The sequence below is a fragment of the Crocuta crocuta genome, unplaced genomic scaffold (genome assembly GCF_008692635.1).
Source record: "Crocuta crocuta isolate KB4526 unplaced genomic scaffold, BGI_CrCroc_1.0 scaffold337, whole genome shotgun sequence".
Classification (NCBI taxonomy): Eukaryota; Metazoa; Chordata; class Mammalia; order Carnivora; family Hyaenidae; genus Crocuta; species Crocuta crocuta.
In genome coordinates, this window is record NW_027528873.1 from 1312266 (window position 1) to 1338942 (window position 26677).

The 26677-nt window shown below is 40.7% G+C and overlaps 1 protein-coding gene across 5 annotated transcripts in view; it reads right to left on the reverse strand.

Moving 5' to 3' along the window:
- CEP70 (centrosomal protein 70) overlaps positions 1–25785 on the reverse strand; it is an 82086-nt gene extending 56301 nt beyond the window's left edge. For all 5 annotated transcript variants that reach the window (XR_013333317.1, XR_013333316.1, XM_077756676.1 and 2 more), the window contains exons 1-7: positions 25704–25785; positions 22229–22331; positions 7551–7641; positions 5202–5323; positions 3547–3637; positions 3301–3424; positions 2792–2972 (exon numbers count right to left, since the gene is read on the reverse strand). Coding sequence is in view for 3 of the 5 variants with exons in the window: in XM_077756676.1 (XP_077612802.1) it covers positions 2792–2972; positions 3301–3424; positions 3547–3637; positions 5202–5216 (411 nt within the window). In the remaining 2 variants the exon portion in view is untranslated. The remainder of the gene's footprint in view (positions 1–2791; positions 2973–3300; positions 3425–3546; positions 3638–5201; positions 5324–7550; positions 7642–22228; positions 22332–25703) is intronic.
- Positions 25786–26677: the final 892 nt, after the last annotated feature.

The following is a 26677-nucleotide window of genomic DNA, read 5'->3' on the forward strand; positions in this document are numbered from 1 at the left end:
AAGTCAAAAGAAAACTGGAGTAGCTATATTTATATCAGACTTTAAAGTAAAGACAGTAACAAGGGATGAAGAAGGGTATTATATAAGAATTACAGGGTCTATCCATCAGGAAGAGCTAACAATTATAAATGTCTACGTACTGAATACACGAGCACCCAAATAAATGAAACAATCACGAACAGAAACAATCTTATGGACAAGAATGTGCTAATAGCATGGGACTTGAATACTCTATTCCAACGTGGAGGCACCCAAACATATAAATCAATTAATCACAAACATACAGAAACTCATTGATAATAATACAACAGTAGGGGACTTCAACACCCCACTTACAGCAATGGACAGATCATCTAAGCAATGGACAGATCATCTAAAAAGAAAACCAACAAGGAAACAATGGCTTGAGTGAAACACTGGACTGAATGGACTTAACAGATACATTCAGAACATTTCATCCTGAAGCAATGGAATACACATTCTTCATGAGTACACATGGAACATTCCCCAGAATAGAGCATATACTGGGATACAAATCAGCCCTCAACAAGTACAAAAAAGACCAAGATCACAGTGAGATACCACCTCACACCTGTCAGAATCGCTAACATCAACAACTCAGGCAACAGCACATGTTGGCGAGGATGCGGAGAAAGAGGATCTCTTTTGCACTGCTGGTGGGAACGCAAACTGGTGCAGCCACTCTGGGAAACAGTATGGAGGTTCTGCAAAAATTAGTGCAACTGCACTACTGGGTATTTATCCAAAGGATACAAAAATGCTGATTTGAAGGGGCATATGCACCCTAATGTTTTATAGCAGTGCTATCAACAATAGCCAAATTATGAAAGGAGCCAAAATATCAACTGATGAATAAAGAAAATATGGCATATGTATATAATGGAATATTACTCGGAGATCAAAAGAATGAAATCTTGCCATTTGCAAAAACATGGATGGAACCAGAGTGTATTATGCTATGTGAAATAAGTCAGAGAAAGACAAACATCATATGATTTCACTCATATGTAGAATTTAAGAAACAAAAGGGAAGGAAAAAGAAAGGACGATAAAAATAGAAAGAGAGGAAATCATAAGAGACTCTCAAATAGGGGTTCTTGGGTCAGTCAGTTAAGCAGCCAACTTTTGATTATGGCTCAGGTCGTGACCTCATGAACGTGGTATTGAGCCCTGCATGGGACTCAGCACTGGGCATGGAGCCTGCTTGGGATTCCCCCTCTCTTTGTCCTTCCCCTGCACTCACCCATGTGCTCTCTCTCAAAATAAATAAATAAACATTTAAAAATAAAATAAAATGCAGGCTTGAGCATTCGACTTTGGCTCAGGTCTGTGGGTTCATGCCTTGCATCAGGCTCTGTGGACTCTGTGCTGACAGCTCAGAGCCTGGAGCCTGCTTCCGATTCTGTGTCTCCCTGTCTCTGACCCTCCCCTTGCTCACATTCTTTCTCTCTCTCCCTCAAAAATAAACAAACAGTAAAAAAAATTTTTTTAAGAAAATAACATTTTTTTAAAATTGAGGAATTAAGCATTCAGTGTTAAAATACTGCTATTTTTATAAAAAGAAAAGTAACCAAACTTATAATAATCACAAAGGATATTCCATAAAAATGTTACCTAAATTTAATTCAGTAACAAATATTTGAGCATCTACTCCTATTAATAAAAGAAGTACTCTTTGAGCCTGAACAAAATAGACAAAAATATTTGCCTTCACAGAGCTTACATTCTAACAGTGGGAGATATATAAACAAAACAAAGTATATAGTATGTTAGGATGTTGGACAGTGGTAAGAACTATGGATAAAACATAAATCAAGGAAGGAGTATGATGTGTGGTGGATGGGATTGGCAACTCTAAGTAAAGTAGTCAAGAAAGGAATCCCTGAGAGATGGTGACATCTAAGAAAGGACAGAGAGAATAAGCCATGCAGCTAGCTCTTGGTGACACTGAGAAAGGAGAGAGAAAAAAGCATGCAGGGCAAAGGGAAAAGAAAGAACAAAATGTACAAAGGCCCTGAGGTGAGGATGATCAAGGAAAATGTTCAAGGAAGAGCAAGAACATGGGTGTGGCTGGAGAGTAAGCAAGGGGTACACTAGATGGAATCAGAAGGTAACAGGGAGCCACATATGTCAGACCTCAGAAGCCACGGTAAGACTTTTTGATTTTCCTCTAAAGAAAAAGTAAAGCCATCAGAGGCTTCTGAGCTACTGTGTTGAAAGCACACTGAAAAGGCAAGGGTGGAAACAAGAGAGACCAACAAAGGGGTAGAAGAGAAATGAAGGTGACCTGGACTGGAGTGGAGACTAAAAAAAAAATAAAAAGGTTTGGGAAGAAATTCAGGAATTCCTTTCTAGACACGTAAAATTCTAGATATCTATTAGACATCCAGTAGAGATATCAATTAGGCTGCAAGGTATCAGTATGGAATTAAGGGAAGGTGCCTGGGCTATAGATTTAAATTACAAATGAATTTATGCTATGAATTAGACTGAACATCTGAGTCAGAATATACAGGAAAGATAAAAGATCTAAGAAATGAGTACTAGGGAGTGCTAGCACTAAGAGGATAGAGAGATAAGAACCAGCAAAGGAACTAAAGAAGGAAAACCAGAGGAAAGGATATTCTGGAAACCAAAGAAAGAATTTTAAGAAGCCAGCAGGGATAGGTCAGGAAGATAAAATCCACTGAATTAAGCAACAACACAGAAGCCACCTGTGACCATAATGAGCTGTTCAGGGCCATCACATAAGAAAACACACAATCAGTACCTGTAAAGCTTTATGCTCCTTTTCAAGATCTTTTATTTTATTCTGTTGCTGGCAAACCCTATTTAGGGATTCATCCTCCAATTCATCAATTTTGGATTTCACACACTCCATAATTTGTTCCAAGTCATTAGCTCGTTGTTCCTGCTCGGCTGTTCGGCTCTGTTCTTGCTGAAGTTCATTTCTAGTAACAGACACACAATTCCTTCCCTCAGTAAGAAGAGTAAATCACATCAACAAACATACCCATCTAACAACATAAGGAATTTCTAAAATGTCTTTGCATTCTTAAAATTTCTATCATATAACACAAACCAATATAAGAAATGTAGGGCACTAATTATGTACCTAAAGTAAGCTATTACTGAAAGATTTATCAAAAATATTTTTAAACTTAATATTTAGTAAAAGTAGAAAATGAAAATTCAAGATTCTTTTCAAGAAAATTATGTTTAGAATGCATACCACTTATATACAAACAGCTCAAAAGAGATTTTTTTCCATTTTCTTACTTAAGCTTCTGATTAGTTTCTATGAGCTCCTGGATCATGTTCTGCTGACGTGTTGTTTCTTCCACCAATGTTTTCAAATTCTGCCTCATCTTCTGTGATGACTGTTTGTCAAAAATGATGAGATCTACATTTTTGGAATGTAACACAGATAATAAAAATAAAAGGCAAAAAAATTTTAAGATAAAAAGTTTTAAAAGGAAAAGTAATTTTTTTTTACTCTAATGAGCAAGAATAGGATCTGATTACCTTTAAGATCAGGTCTTTTGACTAGAGATAAAGGTTTTAAGCCATGCATCATCAAAAGGACATTTATGCTTTCCCATTCTGCTTCTTCCTGCTATAATTACAAAGGGAGAAAAGAATCAACTTTAACATAAAAAGAGAAAAAACACCCTCTTGAACATAATTTCCTTGTCTTCTGAATAATGGAACTTTTTCTCCAAAGCTTTTTAATATGAATTTTTATATACATAAGTAAAATTAAGCTTATTTCTGACAAAATTAGCAGACTAAAAAGAATGGAAGTAAGCATAATTATATAATTCCAGATGACTCATACATAAGGCCTTAATGTATAATTATTAATAGGGGTGTTTTTAATAGAGAGTTATTTCTTGGGATGACTGGGTGTCTCAGTCAGGTAGGTGTCCAACTCTTGCTTTCGGCTCAGGTCATGATCTCACAAATGGTGAGATCAAGCCCCACACTGGGCTCTGTGCTGATAGGATGGAGCCTGCTTGGGATTCTCTCTCTCCCTCTCCCTGCTGCTCGCCTGCTCATCTACTCTCTCTCTCTCTCTCTCTCAAAATAAAACATTTAAGTTACTAAAGTGTGTTTGAAAAGGTAATTTGAGTGAATTTTCAGTGTTAAAATGCTTGAAAAAAATATAATTTATACAATAGTTTTCATTAGTGGAATAGTATTAAATATAATAGCTTAAAGATTAATAATTTAGGCAATAGACAAAATATATATAAAAGGATTACTCTCCATATCCAATTGCCTGTAGATACTAAAGAAATCTCTCAAGACAAAAAAGGAACAAATTACCCTGATGCTACTATGACAGCACTATCACTAACAGTGCCAAATCTTTGCTTTTGACTGTTTTCCTCCCCTTCTTTATCCTTTCTGTACTTCTCCGCCCTCCCAAAATCTTTTCCCTTATTATTTTTTAAGGTCTTCTGGTCACGAAGATTCATGACCCAGAATTAAAATTATTAAAAATATCCGTTTTAGGGGCGCCTGGGTGGTTCAGTCAATTGAGTGTCCAACTTTGACCCAGGTCATGATCTCGCGGTTCTTAAGTTCCAGCTCCGTGTCAGGCTCTGAGCTGTCAGCACAGAGCCTGGAGCCTGCTTTGGATCCTGTGTCTCCCTCTCTGTCCCTTCCCCACTCATGCTCCCTCTCACTCTTAAAAATAAACAAACATTAAAAGAAACAAAAAGATAGATTTTAGGAGCCGCAAAGTTCTGTTGGGCATCTCAGTGGATGTCTACTATGACTAACAAAACAAAGTACTCTGTAAATAGTGTCATGCATTTGGAATGATCAAATTATCCATACTGTTCCTGGATACCTCTTTTAAGGAAAAGAATAAGAGAACTGCAAATTCTGAAAAGAGCTAAGAATGACATTTTCTAAAGTATGTGGTACAGGACACTAATGACCTAATTGTTCATGAGACTAATGTTAAATAAGTAGGAAATATGTATACTCAAGTCTCTTTGGATAGTATGATGAAGTTTAGAATAATGAAATCATTAAATAATCTTTAACCCAACACTTCCCAAAGTTATTTTACTAAAGAACACTTTTAAGAAAGATTTTTCACATTTGTAGATGGAGTATTCTTTGGCACATACTTCACGAAACACTGGCTTCAAATATTTTAAGTTTACCTGTTTTTCAGTCATGAGTCTGTTTGAGGATTTACTGGACTCCTAGGCTTGAGGGTCTGCTGGAGATTTGGGATCTTTTGTAAAATCAGAAGAAGATTGGCAGTAAAAAATATCGGAGTTACCTAAATTAAGAAAAAGTGCAACAGGTATTAAAGGAAATTATACTTAAAAGAACCAGTAACTCTTGGGCAATTTAAGCCACTCCTGTGTCCAAACTTGTATGACTTGTCAGAGAGATGATTTTAAGAATGATTAGAAAAGGGGCACCTGGGCGGCTCAGTTGGTTACATGTCCAGCTTCGGCTCAAATCATGATCTCACAGTTTGTGAGTTCAAGCCCCAAAACGGGCTCTGTGCTAATAGCTCAGAGCCTGGAGCCTGCTTCAGATTCTTTGTCTCCCAATCTCTCTCTGTCCCTCCCCCGCCCCCAACTCATGCTCATGCTCTGTCTCTCAAAAATAAACTTTTTTAAATAAAAATTCTTTTTAAAAAAAGAATGATTAAAATAAACCCTAATCTGGGGTTGCCTGGCTGGCTCAGTTGGAAGAGCATGCAACTCTTGATTTCTGGGTCCTGAGTTCAAGCCCCACATTTGGAGTAGAGATTGCTTAAAAAATTTTTTTTAAATTTAAAAAAAGAATAAGCCTGATCTTATGTTCTCCTCTAGAAATAAAACATTATGGGGTTTCTCATACACACGCACACATACACACAGAAAACTATTGACTAGACAATGTGCAAAGCACATGCTGCTAATAGTTATCTTTTGTAAGCTGCTCCCCAAAATCTAAAAGAATTGTGCCTGATCCAAAGTTACATATCAGTCTAACAATTCACTGGGCTAATTCCAAGGGTAAATGCAGTGCCACTTTCTTAGGTGGTCTTTATTTCTAAATAAATCAGAGGCTAGCAGCAAAGCGTTCTGTCTGGGACACAAAAGTTTTTATTTACTCTACCCGACCATCACTTCCTCTTGTTTTCTAAGACTCTATCATCCTATAGGAAAAAATGTTCTAGTATTGTTTGATATTGTTTGATACTTATAATTCCTCCTTTCCAGAGACACAATCACACACATTCATTAACATCATCAACTTTTAGATCTTGAGAGGACCTTGGAAATTGTTTAATCCTAAATCTCTAGCTGTTCATAGCTGGCAGGGAAGCACATAGGAGAGCTGTACCAGTATATCATATCCTGTAAACATCTGAGACCCAGAGAGGTGAAACGATCATCTCAGGACTGATTAGGAAAGACGCAGACCTCCTTGTTACCAGGTCGTATTTCTTCCAAAGCACCCTTCTACCCTTCTATGTCTACTTCAGATAATGAAATCCAACTAGACAATTTACCAGTCACCCTTATGTGTCTATAGGGTATAGATTTCCAGTTTTAGATAAACTCAGTAACATGTTAAAAATTTTCAAATTCTGCCACTTTTGCTGCTTGACATCAACTTTGGTCTCTTTTACCAACTCAATCACCCACTATGGTAATCCCTCCTGCCTTTACAAATCTTTCAGCTAGTTTAACTTTTCATTAGAGAAATTGTCAGAAATACATAAAAAAAGATAAAGAATATAATAAACTCATGTCTTTAAAATTTTTTTAATGTTTATTTTTGAGAGAGAGAGACAGAGTACAAGTTGGGGAGTTGCAAAGAAAGAGGGAGACACAGAATCTGTAGCAGGCTCCAGGCTCCGAGGTGTCAGCACAGAGCCCAACATGGGGCTCAAACCCATGAACCACAAGACCATGACCTGAGCTGAAGTCGGATGCTTAACCGACTGAGCCACCCAGGTACCCCAATAAACCCATGTCCTAAAAAATGTCTTTTTATTTTCCAAATCAGGATCAAAACAAGGTCTATATGTGTCCCTCTAAAGCTTCTTTTACTCTGTAACAGTCACATCCCCCCCTTCTCTTTTGACATGCATTTAGTTGTTGAAAAAACAGGTCATCTATCCTGCGAAACTACCCCTATTTCAGATCTGGCTTACTGTCATTTAACATATGTCTCCAACCCCTGTATTTCTTGTCAACTGTACATCTAGAGACTTTATTAAATTCGGGTTCAGTATTTTCTGGCAGGAATACTTCAGAAGTGGTACTATGTTCATCCAGTTGTATCACCATCAAGAGTCAGCCAGAATTTTAAAGTGGCAAGAATATATCCTTGGAGATCAGAAATAAGGATGTAAGATAATCCCCAAAGAGTGTGAAGCTACATAACCAACAAGCTTCTTAACTACCACACTGGACCTCTTTCAAATCTTCAAAATGCCATCCCTCTCCATATTCAAGGCTTGGCTTGAATCCTGTTCTTCACTTAGTTAACTCATACTTGACCTTCAGATCCTGCCTCAGATTTCTTTCTTCAGGGAAATCTCCCCTGATCCCATGACTATATGAGGTCCTCTTCTTATATGTTCTTGTAGCACTATAACAAATAAAGTATAGAGGTTTAGCATTTAGAGTCAGATGGTGACTATTAAATTATATGACAAGGACAAATTCATTAACGTCCTTGAATATTTATTTTTTCATTTGTAAAAGAGAGAACACAGTAATATACCTAATAGATTAAGTCATACAACATGTAGAAAGTACTTAGAACAAGCACCTGGCACATAGAAATTATAGATAAGTGATAGTTGTTGTTATATAAAAGTATGCTAGGAGTGCCTGGATGGTTCAGGCGGTCAAGCAACCAATTTCGTTTCAGGTCATGATCTCCTAGAGTTCCAGCCCCGCATCGGGTTCTGTGCTAACAGCTCAGAGCCTGGTGCCTGCTTCAGATTCTGTGTCTCCCTCTCTCTCTGCCCCTCCCCTGCTCACACACTGTTTCTCTCTCTCTAAAAACTAAACATTGAAAATTTAAAAGAAATGAAAGTATGTTAAACAAAATTGATCCTACCATCACATGATAGCTTGGATATTTTTCTACAAATTACTCAGATCATTATTTCACATAAGTTTTTTACATAAGTATGTCTAAATAAGACTAAATTTCATGAGATAAGTAGTCTACTTTTGATAATGATAGAGTAGGCAGTTTTGTCTCTAAAGGCAAGGAAGAAAGCTGAATAAAATACATTAAATTTGGGGCACCTGGCTGGCTCAGTTGGAAAAGCATGCAACTCTTGATCTCAGGATCCTGAGTTCAAGACCCACACACCATGTGTAGAGATTGCTCAAATAGATAAAATTTGAAAAAGGGAGGGGGGGACAAAAATACAACATATCAAAATTTATGGGACTCAGTGAAAGCACTACTAAGGGGGAAATCTATAGTTATAAACATTTACCTTAAAAAACAAGAACAGGGTCACCTGGGTGGCTCAGTCTGTTGAACATTTGACTTAGGCTCAGGTCATGGATCTCACAGTTTGTGGGTTGGAGCCCCATGTCGGCTCTATGCTGACACATCAGAGTCTGCAGCCTGCTTCAGATTTTGTGTCTCACTCTCTCTGTGCCCCTCCCCACCTCATGTGCTCACTCTCTCTCTCTCTCCCTCCCTCAAAAATAAATATTTAAAAAATTTTTAAACAAGAATAATCTCAAATTAACAACCTAACTTTACAACTTAAGAAGCTAGAAAAAGAAGAACAAAAGCTAGCAAAAGAAAGGAAATAATAAGGATTAGAGCTGAGATAAAGGAAAGCAATAGAGGAAATTCATTGAAATAAAGTTATTTGAAAACAAAATCAGCAAAATAGACAACCTTTAGCTAAATGGACAGAAAAATAGAGAGATGACTCAAAGTACTCAAGTCATAAATGAAAATGGGGACATTAGTCCCAATTATACAGAAATTAAAATTCTAAGAGAGCAATACAAAGAAACAGAATCTGAATACACCTATAACATGTAGGAAGAGTGAACAAGTAATCAAAAATCTCCCAACAAGGGTGCCTGGGTGGCTCAGTGGGTTAAGCATCCAACTCTTCATTTCGGCTTAGGGAATGATCTCACAGTTCCTGGGTTTGAGCCCCGCATCAGGCTCTGCATTGACAGTGTAGAGCCCACTTGGGATTCTCTCCCTGTCTCTGCTCCTCTCCTGGTTGTGCTCTCTCTCTCTCTCAAAATAAATAAACTTGGGGAAAATATCCCAACAAAGAAAAGCCTTGGAAATGATGAATTCACTGAGACATTCTGCCAAACATTTAAAGAACTAACACCAATTATTCTCTAACTTTTCCAAATACTGAAGAGAAGGGAATAAATACTTCCTAATTCTTTATGTATATTTATTTGTTGTTATTATTATTATTATTATTATGAGAGAGAGAGAGAGAGAGAGAGAGAGAGATTCTCAAGCAGGCTCCATTCTCAGTGCAGACTCTGACACCAGGCTTGATCTCATGGGCTCAATCTCACTAACTCAGATCATGATCTGAGCCAAAATCAAGAGTCAGATGCTTAACAGACTGAGCCACCCAAGTGCCCCCTAATTCATTCTTTTTTTTTTTCTTCATTTTTTAATGGTTATTTATTTTTGAGAGAGACAGAGCATTAGTGGGGAAGGGGCAGAGAGAGAGGGAGACAGAATTAAAGGTAAGCTCTAGGCTCTGGAGCTTGACATGGGGTTCTGCACAGATCCTGACATGGGGCTCGAACTCATTAACCAAAAGATCATGACCTGAGCCAAAGTCAGATGCTCAATAGACTGAGCCGCCCAGGAGTCCCAGCCTCCTAATTCATTTTTTTTCTTTCTTTTTTTTTATTTCTGAGAGAGAGAAAGACAGCGTGAGCAGGGGAGGGTCAGAGAGAGAGAAGGAGACACAGAATCTGAAAGAGACTCCAGGCTCTGAGCTGGCTGTTAGCACAGAGCCTGCCACAGGGCTCGAACCCACGAACCATGAGATCATGACCTGAGCTGAAGTCGGACGCTTAACCAACTGAGCCACCCAGGCTCAGCTAATTCATTCTTTTCTTTTTTTTTAAATGTTTTATTTATTTCTAGGAGAGAGAGAGAGAGACAGCGTGAGCAGGGGAGGATCAGAGAGAGAGGGAGTCACAGACTGAAACAGGCTCCAGGCTCTGAGCTGGCAGTCAGCACAGAGCCCGACGCGGGGCTCGAACCCACGAACCGTGAGATTGTGACCTAAGCGAAAGTCGGACGCTTAACCGACTAAGCCACCCAGGCGCCCCTCTGCTAATTCATTCTTAAGGCTAGCTTTACTCTAATACTGAAGCCAGACAAAAACAATACAAGAAAACTAAAGACCAAGATTTCTTATGAACACTGATGCAATTATCCTCAACAAATTACTAGTAAACCAAATTCAACAGCATATTAAGAGGAATGAAGGATAAAAAAAAAAAAAAACACATGATCATCTCAACTGATCCAGAAAAAGCATCTGACCAAATTGAATATCCTCTTATGATAAAAATACTCAATAAACTAGGAATAGAAGGAATCTACCTCAACATAATAAAAGCCACATGTGAAAACACACAGTTATCATACTTATATGAAAGACTGAAAGTTTTTCCTCTAAGATCAGAAACAAAGCAGTCACCACTTCTATTCCATAGAGTGCTAGAAGGTCTAGCCAAAGCAATTAATCTACAAAGAGAAATAAAACGCATCCAAGTCAAAAAGGAAAAAATAAAATTATACCTATTTGCAGATGATATAACCTTATATGCAGAATACGCTAATGAGTCCACCAAAAAACCAAAAACCTATTAGAAATGAATTCAGCAAAGTGCTAGGATGTAGGTCTGTAACACACAAAGATCAGCCGCATTTCTATACACTAACAATAAATAATCCGAAAGGGACATTAAGAACACAATTCCACTTACACAGCATCAAAAGGAAAAAATCCTTGGGGCGCCTGGGTGGCTCAGTTGGTTAAGCGTCCGACTTTGGCTCAGGTCATGATCTCACGGTTCAAGGGTTTGAGCCCCGGATCAGGTTCTGGGCTGATGGCTCAGAGCCTGGAGCCTGTTTCAGATTCTGTCTCTCTCTGTCTCTCTGTCTCTCTCTCAGAAATAAATAAAACATTTTTTTAAAAAGGAAAAAATCCTTTACCAAAGCGGTCAAAGGCTGGTACAATTAAAACTACAAAAGGGGCTCCCGGGTGGCTTAGTCGGTTAAGCGTCCGACTTTTGCTCAGGTCACAATCTCGCGGTTTGTGGGTTCGAGCCCCGCGTCAGGCTCTGTGCTGACTGCCAGCTCAGGGCCTGGAGCCTGTTTCGGAGTCTGTGACTCTCTCTCTCTCTCTGACCCTCCCCTGCTCACACTGTCTCTCTCTCTCTTTCTCTCTGCTAGAAAAAAAACAAAACAAAAAAAAACATTAAAAAACTACAAAATACTGGTCAAAGAAATTAAAAAGACAAATAAATGGGAAAACATCCTATATTCATGGATTGAAAGACTTAATATTAGTATGTCCATACTGCCCAAAGCAGCCTACACAACCAATGCAATCCCTATTGAAGTCCCAATGACATTTTTTTTCAGAAATAAAAAAAATCATTCTAAGATATTACATAAGGAACCTCAAGGGACCACTAACAGCCAAGTCAATCTTGAAACAGTAGAAACCTGGAAGACCTACACTTCCTGATTGCAAAACCCACTGCAAAGCTACAGAAATCAATACAGTGTGATACTGGCATAAAGATATATAAACCAATGGACTAGAGAGGCCAGAAATAATTTCTGACATATACTGTCAAGATTTTCAACATGAAGGCCAAAACCATTCAATGGAGAAAGTATATGTGTCTTCAACAAATAGTTCTGGGAAAACTGGACATCACCATGGAAAGAATGAAGTTGGATCCTTACCTAACACATATAAAAATTAACTCAAAATGGATCAAAGAACTACATTTAAGAGGCAAAACTATAAAACTCTTAGCAGATAACATAGGGTAAAATCTTCATGACACTGGATTTGGCAGTGGTTTCTTAGATCTGAATCAGAAACAGGGAACACACAAGAAAAAACAAATTGGACTTCATGAAAATTAAAACTTTTGCACATCAAAAGATACTATCAACAGAGTAAAAAGGCAACCAATTGAATGGAACAACGTATTTGCAAATCATATATGTGATAAAGAGTTAACATCCAGAATACACAGAGAACTCCTAAAACTGAATAAAAAAAACTTTGCTTAAAAAATGGGCAAAGAGGGGCAGCTGGGTGGCTCAGTGCGTAAAGCGTCCAGCTCTTGGGTTTCAACTCAGTCATAATCTCACAGTTCATAAATTCAAGCCCTGCATCAGGCTCTGTGCTGACAGTGCAGAGCCTGCTTGGATTTCTCATTCTCTCCCTCCTTCTCTGCTCTTCCCCCTTCCTTTTCTCTCTCAAAATAAACAAACAAACTTTATTTTAAAAATAAACAAACAGGGGTACTTGGGTGGCTCAGTCAGTTGAGTGAACAATTTCATCTCAGGTCATGATCTTGCATTCCTAAGTTCAAGCCCTACATTGGGCTCCGTGCTGTCTGTCAGTGCAGAGCCTGCTTTGGATCCTCTGTCTCCTTCTATCTGCCCTCTCCTGCTTGTGCTCACTCTCTCACTCTCTTAAAATTAAACATTTAAAAAAAATTCAAAAAACAAACAAAAAAGAATACATAAAAATTAAAAATGGGAAAAGAACTTGATATACAAATGACCAATAAGCACTTGTAAAGATGTTCAACATCCTACCCATTAGATGAATGCAAATCAAAACTACAAAAAGATACCACCTCATATCCATTAGGCTACTATCAAAACAAACAAACAAACAAAAACCAAGCACTGGCAAGGGTGTGGTAAAACTGGAATCTTGTGCACTACTGGTGAGAATGTAAAATGGTATAACCACTGTGAAAAACCGTATGGTAGTTCTTAAAAAAAAAATTAAACAAAGAATACTCATATAATCCAGGAATTCTACTTCTAGGTATATACTCAAAAGAACTCAAAAGCAGGATGTTGAAAAGATATTTGTACATCTGTGTTCATGGCAGCATCACTCACAGTAGCCAAAATGTTTAAAAAACCCAAGTGTTCATCAACAAATAGATAAGCACAATGTGGTATATCTGTACAATGGAATATTATGCAGCTTTTTTAAAGTTTATTTTGAGGTGGGGGGACAGGGGAGGGGCAGAGAGAAAGGGAGAGAGAAAGAATCCCAAACAGGCTTCACACTGTCAGCGTGGAGCCCCATGAGGGGCTTGAACCCACAAATCATGACACCATGGCCTGAACCAAAATCAACAGACTCTTAATGGACTGAGCCACCCAGGTGTTCCAAGGAATATTATTCAGCTTTAAATAGTAAGGAAATTTTGATATATGCTACAACCATGAGGACATTAGTCAGCCACAAAAAAATAAATGCTGTAATGATTCCACTTATACTGCTTGGAGTAATCAAAATCATAGCCACCAAAAGGAAAATGGTAGCTGCCAGGCAGGGCCTTGAGGGACAAGGGCCCTATGTCTAATATATACAGAGTTTTAGTTGCACAAGACAAAAAGTTCTGGGGCACCTGGCTGGCTCAGTTGGAAGAGCATGCAGCTCTTGATCTCAGGGTCAGGAGTTTGAGCCCCAACGCTGAGTGTAGAAATAAATAAGTAAATACTGGAGCACCTAAGTGGCTCAGTTGGTTAAGCATCCTGACTTCAGTTCATGTCATGATCTCGCGGCTTGTAAGTTCGAGGCCCGTGTCGGGCCCTGTGCTGACTGAAGCCTGTTTTATATTGTGTGTCTCCCTCTCCCTCTGCCCCCTCCCCTGCTTCCACTCTGTCTCTGTCAAAAATAAACAAGTATAAAAAAACAATTTAAAAAATTTTTAAAAAGAGTTCTGTAGATGGATGGGCTACGATGGCACATTATGAATGTATGTTGTATCAATCAAATGTACACTTAAAAAAATAATTCAGATGGTTGTGGTGTAAGTTCTAACAGTTTTTTTTAATGGGCTTTTTGTTTTGTTTTGTTTGTAAATGCAAGTGCTTGACTTAAGCTTTGATCGTGAAGGGATCCAATTCAAAATGGCATCCACTCCAAAGATGGCTCTCTCTAATAAACACAGTGCCAGCAGTACGCCTAGATAAAGAGGCAGGCCACTTCCCCCAACTGAGGCTTCTTTGTTTGAGAGATCTTGGTTGATTTTGATAACTGACCATTTGTGGTTTTTTTGTCCTTCCACACTTTAAATTCCCGGTTATATTCTAAATGCACAAATAGTGAGCCTGTGGACCCACGACCCACATCTGAGAATATAAGGGAAAGTAGAATAGGATGATCTGGAATTCAACTTGTCCCACAGACACACTGAGGCAGCAACTAGAGCTATGTGACTAACTCTGAAAATGACCTGAAGACTTCCGCAGCTAGTCATAGAGAGAACATCACATAGGAAAGGGTGGAAAGGGCAGAGACAGTTGGGAACCAACGCCCCCTCCACTGCCCCCCCTCCCCGTATGACTAACCACAAACAGGAGAGGCATAGAGAAGCAAGAGGAACAGACCCCACACTAGGCAACCCCCCTGAACTGGGAACCCACGTTGGGAAGATGAATCATGTGATATCTGGCTTTGGAAACACCAGGGCTAACTCCAGGAACATTAAAAATCAGCCGGCTTAACTCCAGGAGAGCCAGAATGCTACAGGAAACCGAGTCCCCACCATTAAACAGTCTAAAAAACTCAGACACACAGTACAAGAGTAGCAGCTTGAAAAGCACCTGAGGGTATTTCTGAAGGAGATTTATTGACTAATCTGAGAATATGTGCTGCAGGTTGTTCTGCAAACAAAAGCGATAGCAGGTACCATTTTTCCTGGTCTCCTGCAACCAAAATAATCAAGAGATTTCTGGGAACCAGTTCTATCACTCCCCCCTACCTTGCCATCAATGAACGCCATGCCCCCTCATTCTCCTGCAGACCATCCCACCCAACTTGCCCACCTTGGGAGCCATCCCTCCAAAACAGCTCCCACCCCACCACACCCAGAAGGCAACTCTGGCAGCATGTGCCACTCCAAAACGACTCCTGCCCTTGGGAGGGGAGGAGCTAACCCACACACCAGTGTGTCCACAGTTCCCGCAGCTGAGCCTCTTAGCTGGCTGTGTGGAGACCAAGTCCTGCCCTTTGCTGGGCCTACAAGCATGGCAGACACTAACTGCAGGCCGCAGGCTAGGCTGAACACCAACAACACCCACCAGTGAGCACACAGGCAGTAGCTGGGCCCCTCAACATCTCAAGGAACAAACCATGCCCAGTACACTCATATCATGCAAGCGAGTCACTGCAGCCAGTCAGGTGAGAAGCCAGCCCCTACCCACCAGCATGCCCACAACAAATGCAGCTCAGCCACCACAGAAGGATACACACAGCCTATAGAGGGGACACACTGGAGTGCCTGGTTCTGGTGACCAGGGGGACTGCACTATACAGCACCACAGGATCTCCTCACAAGGCTGCTACTTTCAACATCAGGAGACGTAGCGGACCTACCTAATACTTAGGAATAAACAGAGACAAAATGAGGAGACAGAGAAATAAGTGCCAAATGAAAAGAACAAGACAAAAATCACAGTAAAAAAACACACAAATGAGAGAGAGGTATGCAATATGCCTGATAAAGACTTCAAGGTAATAGTCATTAAGATAATTACTGGACTTCAGAGAGTGATGTCAACAAACAGACTAAATAAAATATAACAGATGTAATCAATAGCAGATTAAAAAACAGAAGAACAGATCAGCAATCTGGAAGACAGGATAATGTTAAGGAACCAAACTGTATCGCAAAAAGAAAAAAGTTTAATAAAAAATGACAGTAGAGAAAGGGAACTCTGCAACACAATCAAACACCGTAACATTCACATAATAGGGTCCTCTGGAGAAGAAAGAGAAGGGGACAGAAAAATTAATTGAAGAAATGATAGCTGAAAACTTTCCCAGTCTGAGGAAGGAAAACAGACATCTAGTCCAGGAAGCACAGAAAGCCCCTAACAAAGTCAACCCAAGATTGTCCACACCAAAACACATAATAGTTCAATTACAAATAAGTAATGATAAAGAGAATTTTAAAAGCACCTAAAAGGGACACCCGGTGGCTCAGTTAGTTAAACATCTGACTCCTGATTTCGACTCAGGTCATGATCTCACAGTTCGTGAGATCAAACCCCACAATGGGCTCTAAGCTGACAACATGGAGCCTGCTTGGGATTCTCTCTCTCCTTCTCTCTCTATCCCTCTCCTGCTTGTGTTTTCTCTCTCTCTCTCTCTCAAAATAAGTAAACTTTAAAAAATAAATAAAAGCATCAGAAGATAACAGTTACATACAAGGAAAACCCCAAGGCTATCAGCTAATTTTTCAGCAGAAACATTGCAGGTGCTAATACTCACTCCCTAATTTGCTTACACCAGTCCCACTCCCCCATACCACACCTCAGTGGATCCACCCCTCCCCATCATGCTTGCCTCAGTCCCAGCACTGAGGGTCCCCTCCCGGAGAACACCAGTGAAAACCTCACCAGCACCACATCTCCCAATCTGTGGGTTTTTCAGGACTTCAACTACAGTGGTGCAGCAGCAGCAGTGCCAGAACTCACTTCACAAGCAGACCACCACATACCTTGTTAAAACATGCCCTACCCAGCTGGGGACCAAACACTGCCCACAACAGGTAAAGAGAGCCTCTGCAGACAAGACTGAAGGAGAAAGCAACCAGGAGTCAATAGCAGAGCACACACAACACATAGGAGATACTCCTAGGGACGCACCAGGTCCTAGGGAACAGGGGACACCACATACAGGCCACTACAAGACCTGTTCTTCAAAAGGCCATTACCATCCAGAGCAAGAGACATGGCTAACTTTCCAAACACAAAGAAACAGACACAGAGTTAAACAAAGTAAGGAGACAGAAAATATGTCCCAAATGAAAGAACAGAACCAAACCACAGCAAAAGGCCTAAGTGAAACAGATGTAAGATGCCTGATGGAGAATTTAAAGTAATGAAGATACTCACTGGACTTCAGAAGAGTGGAGGATATCAGTGAGACCCTTAATTAAGAGATTAAAAAAAAAACATATTCAGAGATGAAGAACTCAATAAATGGAATTAAAAATATACTAGATGGAATACAGAAAGCAGAGGAACAAATTAAGGACCTGGAAGTAATGGAATAATGAAAAGTAACCAAGATGAGGAAATGAGAGGAAAACACAATATGCAAGTTGAGAAAACAGTTAGGGAACTCACTGGAATCAAGCACAATAATATTCACATTATAGGGATCCCAAAGGAAGGAGAGGCAGAAAATGGGGCAGAAAGTTTATTGAAAACATAATAGGTGAAAACATCACTAATCTGTGGAAGGACACAGATATCCAGATGCAGGAGACACATATATTTCCCCCAAAATTCAACCTAAGAAGGGCCACATCAAGACATACAGTAATTAAAAGTAGTGATAAAGAAAAAATTTTAAAAGAAGCAAGAGAAAAGAAGATGCTTACATATAAGGGAAACCATATAAGGCTATCAGTAAGTTTTTCAGCAGAAACTGTGCAGGCCAGAAGACAGTGGCATGATATATTCAAAGTGTTAGAGGCAAAAATAAGCAGCTGAGAATACTCTACCCAGCAAGGCTATCATCACAAAAGAGGGAGAAATAAAGACTTGCTCAAATAAAAACAAAGAAGTTCATGACCACTAAACCTGGCCTACACCAAATAAACGTAATTCTCTGAGTGGAAAGACCATGTTTAGTTATATGAAGAGTAGAGTAAAAATAAGCATTTCTGTAAAAATCATTCAAGGGATTAATAAAAGGATTTAAAATATAATATTATATACCTAAAACATGGGGAGGAATAAAGAATGGGTTCAAACTTCATATAACATCAACCTAACATAGCTAAATGCAGAAGAGATTATATACATACCTAATGGTAACTATAAATCAGAATCCATTAATAAACATGCAAAGAATAAAGAGAAAGGAAGCCAAGTACATCACTAAAGAAAGTCAACAAACCATGAAAGAGAACAAGATCAGAGAAAACTACAAAAACCACCACAAAACAAATAACAAACTGGCAATAAAGACATATCTAGCAACAAACATTTTGAATGCAAATGGACTAAAGCAATCAAAACACATTAGGGTGATAGAGTAGATTTAAAAACACACACACACAACAGGGGCATCTTGGTGCCTCAGTCGGTTAAGTGTCTGACTCTTGATTTCAGCTCAGGTCATGATCTCNAAATCAAGTGGGAATTATTCCTGGGATGCAAGGGTAGTTCAATATTCACAAATCAGTGTGATATATCACATCAACAAGAGAAAGGATAAAAACCACATGATCATTTCAGATGCAGAAAAAGCATTTGACAAAGTACAACATCCATTCATGATAACAACTCTGAACGAAACAGGTTTAGAAGGAACATATACCTCAACATAATAAAGGCCATCTATGAAAAACCCATAACTAACATTATACTCAATGCGGAAAAACTGAGAGCTTCTCCTCTAAAGTCAGGAAGAAGATACGGACATCCACTCTCACCACTTTTATTCAACACAGTACTAAAAGTCCTACCCACAGCAATCAGACAACAGAAAGAAATAAAAAGCATCCAAATTGGTAAAGAAGAAGTACAACTTTCACTATTTGCAGCTGACATGAAACTATCTATGGAAAACGCTAACAATTTCACCAAAAAACTACTAGAACTGATAGATGAATTCACTAGACAGAAATCTGTTGCTTTTCTATATGTTAATAATGAAGCAGCAGAAAGAGAAATTAAGAAAACAACCCCATTTACAATGGCACCAAATAACATACCTAGAAATAAACAAACAAGCAAACAAACCTGACCCTGAAAACTATAAAAGTCTGATGACAGAAACTGAAGACAACACAAAGAAATGGAAAGATATTCCATGCTCATGGATTAGGAGAATATTGTTAAAATGTCTACACTACCCATGGCAATCTACAGGTTTAATGCAATCCCTATCAAAACACCAACAGCATTTTCCACAAAGCTAGAACAATCTTAAAATTTGTATGGAACTGCAAAAGACACTAAATAGCCAAAACAATCTTGAAAAAGAAAAACAAAACTGAAAGTATCCCAATTCCAGATTTCAAGTTATATTACAAAGCTGTAGCAAACAATACAGTATAGTACTGGCACAAAACACACAGATCAATGGAACAGAGTAGAAAATCCAGCAAGAAACCTGCATTACATACTCAATTCATCTTTGACAATGGAGGCAAGACTATGCAATCGGAAAAAGAGAGTCTCTTCAATAAACGGTATTGAGAAAACTGGACAGCTACATGCAAAAGAATGAAACCTGGACCACTTTCTTACACCACGCACAAAAATACACTCAGAATGGATTAAGGACCTAAATGTGAGACCTGAAACCATACAAATGCTAAAGGAGCACAGGCATTAATTTCTCTGACATTAGGTGCAGTAATATCTTTCCAGATAGGTCTCCTGAGGCAAGGAACACAAAAGCAAAAATAAACTATTTGGACTACATCAAAATAAAAAGCTTCTGTACGGCAAAGAACACAAGCAACCAAACTAAAAGGCAACCTACTGAAAAGGAGAAGATATTTACAAATGATGTATCTGGTAAAGGGTTAGTATCCAAAATATACAAAGCACTTATAAAACACCCAGGAAACAAATAATTCAAGTAAAAAATGGGCAGAAGACATGAACAGACGTTTCTCCTAAGACGACATAGAGACAGCCAACAGACACACAAAAACATGCTCGGTTTCATGCATTATCAGGGAAATACACATCAAAACCACAATGAGATGTCACCTCACACCTCAGAATACCTAAAATAAAAAACTCAAACAAGTGTTGGTGAGGATATGGAGAAAAAGGAACCCTAGTGCGCTTAGGTGGCAATTAAACTGGCACAGCCCCTATGAAAGACAGTACAGCAATTCCTCAGAAAATTAAAAATAGCACTACCCCATGACTCAGTAATCACACTACTGAGTATCCAAAGAATATGAAAACACTAATTTTAAGGGATATATGCACCCCTATGTCTACAGCAGCATTATTTACAACAGCCAAACTATGGAAGCAACCCACGTGAGATGAATGGTTAAAGAAGAGGCAGTATATATTTCTAATGGAATATTGTTTGGCCGTAAGAAAAGAGTAAAATCTTGCCATTTGCAACAACATGGATGAACCTAGTAGGTATAATGCTAACTGAAATAAGTCAGGGAAATACAAATACCATGATTTCACTCATATACAGAATTTAAGAAACAAAATAAACAAGAAAAAAAAAAAGAGAAACCATCAAAACAGACTCTTCCCTATAGAGAACAAATAGATGGGTCCCAGAGGGAAGGTGTATGGGGGGGGGGGGGGGGGGGGGGNAAGTGCACTTAACTTGAGTGCGGAGTAGTGTGTGGAACTGCTGAATCACTACATTGTAAACCTGGAATTAATGTAACACTGCATGTTAGCTACACTGAAAATAAAATTTTTACCATGCACAAGGTGAAACCACAATACACCTATTTAAACGGCTAAGACTATACTGTTTATGAGAATATGAAGGAACTGGCACTCTGATACACTGCTGATGGGTGTGTAAAATAAGACAATCACTTTGGATTACACTTTGGCAGTTTCTTAAAAGGTTATATATACACCTAAGACCCAGCCATTCCATTCCTAGGTATTTACCCAGGAGAAATGAAAGCATATAACCACACAAAGCCTTATATATAAAAGTCCTTAAGAGATTTATTTGTAATATCCAGGAACTGGAAACAACTCAAATGTCCATCAATAGCTGAATGGATACACAAACTAGTATATTCATACAAAGGAATATCTCTCAAGAATAAAAAGGAATAAACTAAAAGCTTTCCTGAAATGAAAAAAATATATACATATGAAATTACACATGGAAAGAATATATCACATACTTGAGAACACTGATCCAGAAGACACATCCTAATAAAATTATTGAATTTTGGGGGTGCCTGGGTGGCTCAGTGAGTTAATGATTTCGGCTCAGGTCATGATCTCATGGTTCATGAGACTGAGCCCTGTGTTGAGACTGAGCTCTGTCAGCACAAAGCCTACTTAGGATTCTCTCTGTCTCTCTCTCTCTCTCTCTCTCTCTGCCCTCCTGCGCATGTGCATGCACATGCACACTCTCTAATAAATAATAACTTTAAAAAAATTCATTAAACTACACAATTGGCATGTGTTTCTGTTTGACTTCATAATAAAAATTCATTTTATAATAAAAGAACTTTCCCAAGTAACAATAAAAACAAAAGCAACAAAACAGGAACCCAAAGAAAGCTGGTATAGCTCTGTAGCCAGGCTACCTGGGTTCAAATCGTGGATTCTGCCATCCAGCCAGGGAAGCACTAATGCCTCTGTGCCTCAATCTCATTTCCAGACAATGAGGATAATAAAAGTACTTAGCTCATAGGGTTGTTATCGAGATTAGGAGAGTTAATATAGAAAGAAAATAGGACAGTGCCTGGCTCATAGCAAAACAGAGGTGGGGATTAGAGTTAGTGACCAACTATGTAAGTAGGTATAGTTACTTAACCTCTATGGGGTTCAGTTTCCTTGTGTGTGTGTGTGTGTGTGTGTGTGTGTGTGTGTTTAATTTTGAGACAGAGAGAGACAGAGTGGGGGAGGGGCAGACAGAGAGGGAGACACAGAAGCTGAAACGGGCTCCAGGCGCTGAGCTGTCAGCACAGAACCGGATGCGGGACTAGAACCCATGAACTGTGAGTTCATGACCAGAGCTGATGTCAGACGCTTAACTGACTGAGCCACCCAGGTACCCCGTGCTTCAGTTTCCTTACCTCAGTTTCAAATATCGACCTGACCAGATTATCAGGAGATCAAAGAAATATAGGCAATGTATCTATTACAGTATTCAATAAACAATAGGTCTTCTCCATGGCCTCCCAACATTCAGAGTTATCTGTCACAGCAGACATACCTCAGTCATAGCACGTCCCTCTTGCACTTTTCACCTGGTCATTCAAGTTGATCTCAATGAAATGATCACCCAGTGAGCCTCACGTCTGAAACTGGATCTTCATCTAGATTTCAAAAAGATAAAAAGACCCTTTTCTTAAAATGTCTGACCTCCTAGTAAGAATGGTCCTGTGTTATTCCCAGAGTATCAATGGTGCAAGTAACTACTTAAGTGGGAACGACTAACAACAGCTGATGGACTCCAATGCTGCCACCTTAGCTGGGAGTCCAAATCTATCATCACCCATCATTAATTCGGACTTCTGGCCACAAGGGTAGAACATTCTCATTTGCAAGGGTACTAAAACGAAGCACTTTCAGATGGACAAACACTACTAACCGCAAAAGGCAAAGGCAGGAAGAAAAACGATCCCCTCAGTTCCACCTGTGACTGACCAAGCCCACCTTTCAGAGATCCACGTTAATGTGCTGATAGTGTGCACCAGCCTTTTCCTCCACTAGAAGACAGGACACAGATCTGGAACTCTGAGTGTCTAATCTCCCAATGTGAGTCTCAGCTTCCAAAGGCCAAAGCAGAAGCTATAGCTTTATTCAGTGTCATAACACATCTAAAGTAAGACTGTGGGATTAGGGAAGGCAGAATAGGAGTTGGTTTGTATGGGTAGGGGAGGCAAGATGGTGGAGAAGTAGGGATCTCCGTACATTTCACTCGCCCCTGTATCTCACATGAAGAAGGCCTGAAGCCATAGGAACCCTTAGAGAATCCAGGAGTTTGGGAGGAAAAGGAGACANTTGAAGAGAAAAACCTCCACTTGGGACACAGAGGGATCCAGTTTCCTGCTGTCCAGCTGACCCTAGGCGGGACGCACTGGTCCCAGGCGACCCCGGGTGAAAGTGCTCCTCGCTCACCAGTCCAACCTGGAGGAGACGGGAGCAGCGCCTTCTGGCACGAAGGCAAGAGGCTTGAAACTGCTCTGAGGGGCTCACCTGAGAGTTTACACTTTGGGCAATTTCAATGGAGCGCGCAGACTGAGAACTGGAAACGAGGCCTGGCTTGGGATATAGAGAACGGCCCACCTTGGCTATGCCCGTGGCACAGGGAAATTATGCACCCAAAAGAGTGAGGTGCAACGCTTGGTTCAAGAAGGGCCTGGGGCGACGGCAAAGGAAACAACCCACAAAACTAATAGGCAACCAACGGAATGGGAAAAGATAGTTGCAAATGACATATCAGATAAAGGGTTAATATCCAAAATCTATAAGGAACTCACCAAACTCCACACCCAAAAAACAAATAATCCAGTGAAGAAATGGGCAGAAGATATGAACAGACACTTCTCCAAAGAGGACATCCAGATGGCCAACAAACACATGAAACGATGCTCAGCATCCCTACTCATCAGGGAAATACAAATCAAAACGACACTGAGATACCACCTCATGCCAGTCAGAGTGGCTAAAATGAGCAAATCAGAGAACACGAGATGCTGGCGAGGATGTGGAGAAACGGGCACCCTCCTACACTGTTGGTGGGAATGTAAACGGGTGCAGCCCCTCTGGAAAACAGTGTAGAGATTCCTCAAAAAAATAACAGAACTCCCCTATGACCCACTGCTAGGAATTTACCCAAGGGATACAGGAGTGCTGATGCATAGGGGCACATGGACCCCAATGTTCACTCTCAACAATAGCCAAAACATGGAAAGAGCCTAAGTGTCCATCAACGGACGAATGGACCAAGAAGATGTGGTTTATCTATACAATGGAATACTACATGGCAATGAGAAAGAATGAAATCTGGCCATGCGCAGCAACCAAGGTCCTCAAGATGGACCTTGAGGGTGTTATGCTGAGCGAAGTAAGTCAGGCAGAGAAGGACAGGTACCATATGTTTGCACATATAGGTGGATTAGGAGGAACCTAAGGAGGATCGTGGGGGAGGAGAAGGGGGGAAAGAGGGAGGGAGAGGGAGGGAGGAAAACCATGAGAGACTCTTGAATGCTGAGAACAAACTGAGGACTGATGGCTGTTGGGGGGAGGGGAAGGGGGTGATGGGCATGGAGGAGGGCACTTGTGGGGATGAGCACTGGGTGTTATATGGAAACCAACTTGACAATAAACTATTTAAGAAAAAAAAAAAAGGGAGTTGGTTCGTAGGTGTCACTAAAAGCCAAAGGCAGAGAAGTAAATCATGGTTGCACTTTCTGGCACGTCCCAGGGTTCCAAGAGCCCTTAGGTAACTTACCCTTCATGTGTCTGAAGCCCTAGTAAAAAGCACTGTCCATTAAAATGTAATTGTTTTTCACCACTTTTTTGGGGGAAAGCTGGAACTAACAAACCCTGGCCTATAACAATTCTTTCTCAACTGAGTCACGTCAAAATCTGTAATTAGCTTTCTCAAACAAGAAAGCTAACTGATCTTACTGCAATCAATGGAACATGTAATATTTTCAAAGTCTCTGGTCTGTTAAATACAAAAACTGTACTCCAAAAACATGCCAACAGGCTGCTTAATTTTCTTAAGAAGGGGTGAATCTACCACAAATAAGGAAATGAGAGTCGGGATTGGATGTCATCTCCATCAAATCGTTCTGCCCCAGGAGAGGGCACACAAAGGGCCAGAACACACCTCTCCCGCCTCTGGAGCAGAAGCTCCGAACAAAACCCTAGCCAGGCACCTCTTCCTTAACGTGTGGCGGAAGACCGGGTCCACCCGTCAACACCGCAAAGCAAAAACAAACAAACGTATGCAGAAGACTGGAACCAATATGGGTAATGCCGGCACAGCGCTCGATAGTATTATGGTCAGAAAGTAAGTGGTAGTAGAAACCCTTGCTGTGTATGGTCCCTAGAAGACGAATCCCAGCCTTCTGACATTTCCACCTAATTTTCTTTAACAGAAACAAATTAGATTCCGCAGGAAGGCAGCAGACCTCCTAATTTGGAATGAGCCTAATAAACCGTTGGAAGGGCTACTCACCTATTCCTTCGTGTAGCCTCCTCTTACTCCGAGTTTTCTCTAGTCAAGCAACCTTCTCAGACACCTGACACTGAAAAGCGAAGCGGGTCAGCCCTGGCCCACTCGTGTAGATGGAGGAATTACCTACGACTTCTCCGCAATTCAGTCTGCGCCAGGTATCGTCCTAAGCCTTACACTTACTGCCTCATTCAACCTTCTCACCCACCACGTAAGGCAAGAATTACCAGCTGTAGGCTATGAATGAAGACGCTGAGGCGCGGAGCCGTTAAATGAGCAACCAAAGATGGCCAGGGCCGGGGAGCCAGGAGTCGAACCAGGTTTATCAGGTACCCCAATCCTTATACTGGTTTACTCTTAACTGGTGTGCTCTCTGGGGGACCGGACAAGGGGCGGTCTGGCCACTCGCCGGCACCTGCCGAGGCCGACCTCGGGGGGCGGGGGGGTGCTTCGGGGAGGTGCTCGGGTCGTCGCGTCGGCGAACCCCTGCGCCACTCACCTTCCTCAGCCGCGGCCTCCCACCAGCAGCGCGCCTGGCCCGGCTCAGCCCTCTCCGGCCCCGCCTCCGCGACCGTTACGGCGCCTTAGGAGGCCGGCCAATCGAACTGGAGCGCGTCGAGGGGCGGGCCTCGGCTCCGCCTCCGAACGCCACTAAGCTGTTTTCTCCGGCACCAGAGGGAAGCTAGGCGGACCCAGCGCCTGGTTGCCTTCGCTCTGGAGGCGGGGCTTATATTCACGTAGACCAGAGTGCACCGCGCTTGCGGTCTGCGCCTGCGCACTTTCATTGCTGTGTCAACGTTCTCTGGCGTCGCAGGTGCTGTTCGCAGCCACCTGGAAACTCATTTGTCCGGAAGACCGCAGATATATACACACTTAAGGCCGTTGGTGAAAGTGAGGCCAGGGCAACGTGGCCACGGAACGCTGCCCTCTACACATAGTCAAGCCGTGACTGCGATCTCTTGCTGCAGGACTAGTCTGCCTGTTCTCCAGGTTCCATACCTGGCTGAGCACAGCAGCACCTGGCATTTGGAGGACCCCAGTACGTGTTTGTTGATGACATTTTACCCTTCTATTCAGCATTTTCAAATCCCCGCGAACTGTCAGGCCCTACCTTATGCTCCAGAAATTCAGAGGTGGATGAATGAATGGAGATACTCAAAGTTAATTAGGGAGATGGATATACACTCTGAAATTCAGATACAATGTGATAGGCATAATCAGAGAAGTTTGTTCAGGACGCAGAAGGGAAAGAGAAGGATTACCTATATAGGGTACTGAAGTCTTCCAAGCTGGCTGCATTTTTTAATAACCTAGGGAGCTTTGAAAACGTGGTGATCAAGCCCCAGACCACTTAAATCAGAATCTCCAGGGTGGGATTCAGGTGTCATAGTTTGTCACTAGTCTCTCCCCAGGTGATTCCACTGTGCAGCCAATCTCAAGAATGCAAACCTAAAGGAATGGTTCTGAATGGTA